The 8277-nt window shown below is 35.2% G+C and overlaps 1 protein-coding gene across 1 annotated transcript in view; it reads right to left on the bottom strand.

Annotated features, from left to right (window-relative positions):
* The window catches only part of Ankle2 (ankyrin repeat and LEM domain-containing protein 2), a 668076-nt gene that overhangs the window by 362499 nt on the left and 297300 nt on the right, over positions 1-8277 (bottom strand). Inside the window, exon 7 of the mRNA XM_068383147.1 lies at positions 740-848. Within this exon, the coding sequence (XP_068239248.1) occupies positions 740-848 (109 nt within the window). The remainder of the gene's footprint in view (positions 1-739; positions 849-8277) is intronic.

Below are 8277 nucleotides of genomic sequence, written 5' to 3'. Positions count from 1 at the left end.
CTTTGCACAATGATACACTTTCCGTAGAGCAGGGAAGATAACATTTCTTTGGAATTTATGTTGCATTGGATTCTTTGATATAGCATCCACAGGAAAAAACATTGGAGACCAAACAGCACTCTAACTCCTCCCCCCCCCCCCCCGCCAATATACAGTATATTAAAAGAGGATTTGTGGATATCAAGTGTTGATGGTCTGTGCATCCCAGATTTCTTAGGTATGTGCTCCAGTAGCAGAAGACAGAATATTCTTAAGTGTTTTCAAACTTTTTTCCCTCTGTTACTTTGGACTGGATTGCAATACATTACATATAAAAATACAATAAATGAAATTTACTTATGTATAACATGGAACAATAGAAATTTTGTTTTGTTTAATGGTCAATTTTTGGGGAGGTTTCATCTAACTGGAAACAGTATAAAAATTTCTTCAAGTAGTCTTTCATAATTGCCCTACTTAAAATTATTCTTTTATTTGTTTGTTTTTACATCTAAATATTTCAAGCTAAACTACTGTAAATACAACCTATTTCCTACATAACAACTCTATACATTGTTCAGTCATAAAAAGTGAATGTGCTCAGTAAATGTAAATATGGTCACTGTCTAAGCAATCAACAAGGCTGGCTGGTGGGAATATCCAAAAGATTGAAAACGGATAAAATAAAATTTCACCATTGCAAAGGCTATGCCTCATTCCTGAACCTGAACCTTCATCATTAACAATATCATACAGTTACCTTCATCGTTCTGGTGCAAAGTGTTTCTATCACATGATTCAACTTCACTTATATTACAAAGTTTTTCCCGTAGATCCGATGCATCTAATTCATGCTGTTCAACCATCAACTGAAAGAGCAAAAATAAAGGCATTACTTTTTATATCTTAAAAAATAGTTACTACAGTATAATGCATTTTAAGAGCGTCAGTACTTCTACTATGATCTGGGAATAAGGCTTATATATATACCTAGTAAAATAATAATTGAACAACAACTTCTATTATACCCTAACAGAAATATATGAAAATACTGTATACTTTCAAATAATCACCAGTATAGATTATCAACATTTGTATGACTTTAAAGGCTATGCCAATGCAAAGAGGCTCCATTATAGATCAAAATAAAATTGCAACCATATGGTTGAGAAAATTTTCGGCTTTCATCTTGAACCTATTTTACAACTATTTTGTAATAAACAAGATCCAGGAAAGCACACACTTTAGCCTTTAAGTTTATGCAAGTCATGTCTGAGAAACACAGCTTTTCATAACTTACTTTAAAAAAAAAAAGGGAAATCTAAAGTTCCAAACTACAATGTACTTTAGGTTGCTAGAGACCCGCCTATACCTAAGACTAGTTTAATGGTAATCACTGTAAAGTAAGTGTTCTCACATCCAGATTGAAAATAAGATAACTAAACAGCCCTGAGGAGATCAAACTGAAAAAGATTAGGAAGGAATTAAACTTGAAAATTACTCTCAGAAAACACAAATATTTTTTTTAAAACTATATTGATATGTTACCCATCATACTAGAATATTCTGTAGTAAATATCATAACCTTTATCTGAAAAAAATATTAATTAAAAAAAGCTTTTTATCTAACTACTGGATATTACCAGAAGTTATCACTGAACCCATTGTCAATAAATTCTTATAAGCAAACCCTGATTTTTAAAAAAAGAAAAAAGAATGTTATGAAAAAACAACTGGGTATGCTTACTGAGCAGCCTCTAAACTTTTTCCAAAGAAATATTTCCGTAGAACTTAGGAGAGATAGCTAAGGGTCTAATATCTATAGTCAATTTCTTTTAGCGATGCAGATTTGCACCGACTCGCAGCGGTGCCCTTTTAGCTCGGAAAAGTTTCCTGATCGCTGATTGGTTGGACGTGATAATTCTAACCAATCAGCGATCAGGAAACTTTTCCGAGCTAAAAGGGCACCGCTGCGAGTCGGTGCAAATCTGCCTCGATAACAGAAATAGACTAAAGAACTTTTACTTTTTGGTCCTTCATTTGACTAGAATCCAATTCTCCATGCTCCACTGTCACTAAGCTCTTTATAAGAACAGACATAGCCTTCCTGGAAAGAGGAAGGTTTGAAATCCTAACTACAAAATCAACTTTGGAAAATTTCCATTAATGTTCTTAGTTTTGCCTAAATAACACTCATAGGGTATACATAACTATTTTCAGAGTTATCAATGAAACATTCCAAGATTTACATTTGCATCAACCATAATAAATATTACATGTAATATTTCTATAACCCTCCCCAGATGTTCATATTTCTTTTTCTCCAGACACTCAGTGTAATTGACCTTTAACTGTGAAATTCTAAAATTTTCTCATTTTCTGATGCAACAAATTTCAAAATTCATCGTACGTAGTTCATTAGAAACGTACGTGAGGTTGCCAGCTAGTATACTTTATTCCAATTATTGTTATCCACTTTATCTGCTAATAAGTATCAGTGATTAACTGTAGAACCACAGAAAGAAATTTCCCTAGTGAATGATCCATGTTAGTTCAATAATTCTTTATTAAAAGAAAAAAATAATTTCCCAGTAAAAACATATGCGGTTCTCAATGTGTGATATTGAGTGTTCACCATTCAGTGGCAGCAGGAACCACAGAGTGCATGACCAGTGGCCTAATGTGATTGTGAATTACTTTTAAAGCGCTATATCGAAAACTATTACAGTTTCTTTTTATGAGGCTTAAAGAAGTTTAGCAGCTGACTAAATGAAATAAAAATAAGATTCCAGTTGGTGTAAGAAAAAAACTAATAAATTAAAGTTATATGCACATTTAACTAAATTTTAGAAAATATAATACTCAAGCTATGCCCGAGTACCGAGTCACCACACACCTACACACACACACACACACACACATATATATATTTATATTTTTTCAAAAAGGCCCATAAAAGAAACACAGGAAATATGAATAAATCACACTATATTTCGGTCAATAAACATCGACCCTGAAGAGGGTCGATGTTTATTGACCGAAATATAGTGTGATTTATTCATATTTCCTGTGTTTCTTTTATGGGCCTTTTTGAAAAAACATGTTAAACTGTTCGATTACAGTTATATATATAATATATATATATATATGTATATATATATATATATATATATATTTATATAAATATATATATATTATATATATATATATACAATGCGTAAAAATCACAGGGAGAAATGATGCTCAAATACAAAACAACCACACAGAAAATTATAATAGGAAACAAATCGGGACTTAATCTTTTATTTCCTATTTTAATTTTACCTTTGGTTCTTTTCCACACACACACACACACATATATATATATATATATATATACATGCATATACAGTCAAACCTCTAGCTACGAAAGAATCGGCTAACAAAATTTTCATTTAACGAAAGGGGATGCGAAGAATTTCACGATTCGGATCATGAAAAATATTTGGTACAATGAGAGGCGGTATGGAGCAGGAGCCCAACCGTATCCAAGATGGATTTCAAAATTCGTGCACCGCCACCCAGTAAACTTGCTACCATCCTCCTGAGTTCCCATTTATTATCTCCCTACTATGATGCTAGTTACCACCATGAGATCCTGCTCTCCTATTGGTCGGCATCTACTGTACTGTATCCCATTGTGCATCTACGCATCACCATTCCTATGTCTTCTCGTTGCGGCAGCGGTATCGTACGCATTGACTTAGTGTTTGTCATTTTGCTTTCGTAACAAATTTTCAGTACATACTGTTATTGTGTGTGATACTTACAGTACATTATTAGCCATGGGTCCCAAGAAAGTCGCTGATGTCAAGGGATAGAAGAGGTGGATGCTTTCCATGGAGATGAAGATGGAAATAATCAAGAAATACGAGGCTGGCATGAGGTTAAGTGTCCTCGCGAAGGAATATGGTTGAAATCCGTCTACGATAGGAACGATCCTGAAGCAGAAGGAAGCTATCAAAGCAGCAACATCTTTTAATGGCGTAACTGTTTTCACCAGCAAGAGGAGCCACTCCACGATGAGATGGAGTGACTACTGCTTGTCTGGATAAAGGACAAATAAATGGCTGGACACACTATCACCAAAGCGATAATCTGCAAGAAAGCCAGCGCCATTTTCAGTGATCTCATGCTTGCTCAGGCCGAAACCGACGCAGGAGAAGGAACATCGAAGCAGGAATCCCCAGAATTCAAGGCTTCTCGTGTGTGGTTTGAAATATTTAAGAGACAATCAGGCATTCATTTAGTGGTGCATCATGGGGAGGCTGCAAGCTCAGACACGAAAGCGTCCAAAGCTTTCGTTAAGACGTTCGACGAGTTGACTGTACAGGAAGGCTACAGTCCCCAGCAAGTCTTCAATTGTGACAAGACTGGGCTTTTTTTTTAAAAAAAAGGCCTCGTCGAACGTACATCACGGCGGAAGAAATGAGGCTACCTGGGCATAAGCCTATGAAAGACAGGCTTACCCTCTCACTCTGTGCAAATGCCAGTGGGGATTGCAATGTGAAACCCCTGCTGGTGTATCATTCCGATACTCCTCGAGCCTTCAAGAGCCATAAACTCATTAAGGAACATCTAAAAGTGATGTGGAGGGGTAATGGATAAGCCTCTTGTTTATCGAGTGGATAAATATTTGTTTTGGCCCAACTGTAAAAAAGTATTTGGAAGAGAAGCGCCTCCCTATGAAATGCCTGCTGATGCTGGACAATGCCCCTGTTCACTGTCCTTCCCTCTAAGAAGATATTGCAGCACAATATTCCTTCATCAAGATTCTCTATCTTCCACCGAACACCACCCCTCTCCTCCAGCCCATGGACCAGCAAGTGATTTCAAACTTCATGAGTTTTCATACCAAAATATCTCTTCAAGAGATGTTTCGAAATCATTGGGAGCACAAACCTCACCCTTCGTCAATTTTGATATTGTCATATGCCTCAAAATGCTCGATCAAGCTTGGCAGGAGGTTTCGAGGCGCACCTTGAACCCTGCTTGGAAGAAGCTGTGGCCTGATGCCGTCTCCACACGAGATTTCGAGGGCTTCCACGCAGACCAAAATAAAGACAATTCCAAAAATGGTGACAATCCTGCACCTGTTGCTCAATCTGAAGTTGCCGAGATCGTTACACTCAGGATGTCCATGGGTCTGGAAGTTGATAAGGCCGACATCAATGAGCTTATCCAGGAGCACCAAGAGGAACTTACGACAGATGGTCTGAAGGAGTTGGAGGCCATGCGAGTGGACATCGTTCAGGAAGAGTACAGCGGGAGCGAGGAAGATGACCCACTGACAACGGAAGAAATTAAAGAGGTCTAGATGGCTACTTTAAAATGGTGACTCTCATAGAAAAGACACACCCACAAAAAATTCTCACAAGTTGTGCGCTTGAGTCTTGTAATGAAGTCTGCCCGAGTTATTTCCGGAAAATTTTAAGAAGCAGGCAGAAACAAGTTTATTTGGACGAATACTTTATTAAGAGGCCTTTGGTAGAAGCAGACCAAGCACCAGCTAAGAAATGAAAAAAAAGTGGCAATGATGAAGAAAATATGTAGTGTAATTAAATTTAGAGAATAGAAAACAAAGTAAAAAAAAAATAGAAAAGGAAAAAAAAAGGACAGTTTATTTTAAGTTTATCGTAAAGTTAAGTGTTAATATTTCCTGCCATTTGTAGATGTGTTTCCTGAAATTGAGAGTTTATGTTTTCTGTCATTTATAAATCTGTTTTGTAAAGTTAAGTGTTTACATTTTCTGCCACTTGTACGTAAACGTTTTCCGCTGTTTTCATTCTCCTCTACCACCCTGCACTTCGCTCTCGGCCATCACCTCCCTCTAAACTTTAGTAAAAAAAAAATATGGAAACTTACCTTTAGAGTCTAAAGGTAAGTATCCATATTTTTTTTTACTCTATTTTTACTCTTTGGTCCAATTAAACTCTTCTTTTTCAGATTATAAATGTTAATTTATTATTGAATGTGGTGAACTTTCTTTTTATTATCATTTAATGTGGTGTTTTTCTAGCGTCTGGAACGAATTAGGCTATTTACATGTAAAAGGCGACTCGTTACACGAAAAAATCACTTTACGAAAGCCCTTACGGAACCAATTAATTTCGTGTTGTGGGGCATCACTGCATACATATATATATATATATATATATATACACACATATATTTACATATATATACATATATACATATACAGTGAACCCTCGTTTATCGCGGTAGATAGGTTCCAGACCCGGCCGCGATAGGTGAAAATCCGCGAAGTAGTGACACCATATTTACCTATTTATTTCAACATGTATATTCAGACTTTTAAAACCTTCCCTTGTACGTAGTACTGTTAACAAACTACCCTTTAATGTACAGAACACTTAATGCATGTACTAACGTACCCTAAACTAAAACAGGCACAAATATTAAAGGCGACTTCATATCATGCGTTTCCTAAACACGCCAAAAAGCACGATAAAAAATGGCAACCAATGCTTTGTTTACGTTTATCTCTGATTATTATGAAGAAACAAATGCATTTACACATTTGTGTATAGGTTAGTTTTTGCATTGATTATATTGATTATTCAGTACAGTATGTTGATTTGGTTATTACTAATGTTTTACTTAATTTTTCTTAGGACTTCCAAATGAAATGTTTTTCTTTATGACGCCGCCTGAAACGACGGCGTCATAAAGTACGCTCAGTAAACAAACTAAGGAATTTAACGTGCATGATGAAAGTGATAAATAATGATATTACTGTAAAAGCTTTTATAAAATATGTTATTACAAATATTATTTACCGTATCTATATAAAATCATACATACGTATCAAAGCAGGAAAACAATCTACGAGAGAGAGAGAGAGAGAGAGAGAGAGAGAGAGAGAGAGAGAGAGAGTTGTTTTACATACGTAAATGTAAATTTTAAACAAAAAAAAAATAGCCCCATTTCATATAATATACATTACAAATATTTTACTTTATCATATTACAGTAGTCTGTAAAATACTGTAAAGTTCAGTACAGTATGGGTTTGTTATAGTCGTGGCGATGAAATTCTCACGAAACAAAAATACGCCATTTGATTACAACAGCTGATTCATTCTCTCTCTCTCTCTCTCTCTCTCTCTCTCTCTCTCTCTCTCTTCGTGTTATACAATACTTACATTTAGATGAAGAAACTAAAATTAGTTTTCTTAGTGTCAATTAAATACGAAACAAAAAATTAGGCCGAGTCTACATCCATTTCAATCATAGCTAAAAATACGGCATCCGATTTCAACAGCAAACCACTATTTTTTGGGAAATATCATTTTATTCTAGAAAATTGCCACTCTTTAAATAGTTAATTGCACATTAAGAAAGCGTGTTCTTTTCTTTTTAAATTTCGGGTGTGTTTTAAAAATCGAGTATTGTTGACTTCTTTTTGTTTTACTTTTGGCTGTGATTAGATCAGCTGTCATCTAGCTGCCGCTCTTGAGTGTGTACGAATACACTAACAAAGTATCGTTTATACCATTTCTTAACTTATTCAAACCGTCTACAGTATACAGTTGATATTACATAAGCACCAATGTGTTATAACCTATCAAATTTTTTTTTGTTTATTACATTTAAACCTCTCTCTCTCTCTCTCTCTCTCTCTCTCTCTCTCTCTCTCTCTCTGTGGGCTACTTTTCACTACCTCTCATTCCTTACCTCTCTCTATCTCTCTAACAAATGATATCTTTGTTGCTCCTCAAAGTTTCATTTATATTGAAAATCAATCATGATTCAATTTTCCTTACTTTCTCCAATCTCGCACCATCGGTCACATCGCGGTATTTTTGATATTTCCGGAAAATCCGCAATATATGTATATACATGGGTTATGAAAAAAATCCGCGAAGTGGTGAATCCGCGATGGTCGAACCGCGAAGTAGCGAGGGTTCACTGTATATACACACACACACACACATATATATATATATATATATGTATATATATATATATATATATATATGTATGTATGTATGGATGGATGGATGGATGTATGTACGTATGTGTGTATATATATATATATATATATATTCATTAAATAGATTATGAAATGTATATCTCTTTACATAACCAACATACTGATACGTGAGAGCACGTTCTAGGACAGGTAAAGTATTTCAACCTTGCGCGAGAGAAAGATTCAACGATATGTTTTTAATATATCCTACTAGACAAATTTATAAATTGGGGGAAACCAAACACATATTTATAAAGCTCATGA

This window comes from Palaemon carinicauda, chromosome 11, assembly GCF_036898095.1.
Source record: "Palaemon carinicauda isolate YSFRI2023 chromosome 11, ASM3689809v2, whole genome shotgun sequence".
NCBI lineage: Eukaryota > Metazoa > Arthropoda > Malacostraca > Decapoda > Palaemonidae > Palaemon > Palaemon carinicauda.
Note: the sequence above shows the minus strand (reverse complement) of the source record. Positions and strands in the feature narration are given on the sequence as shown.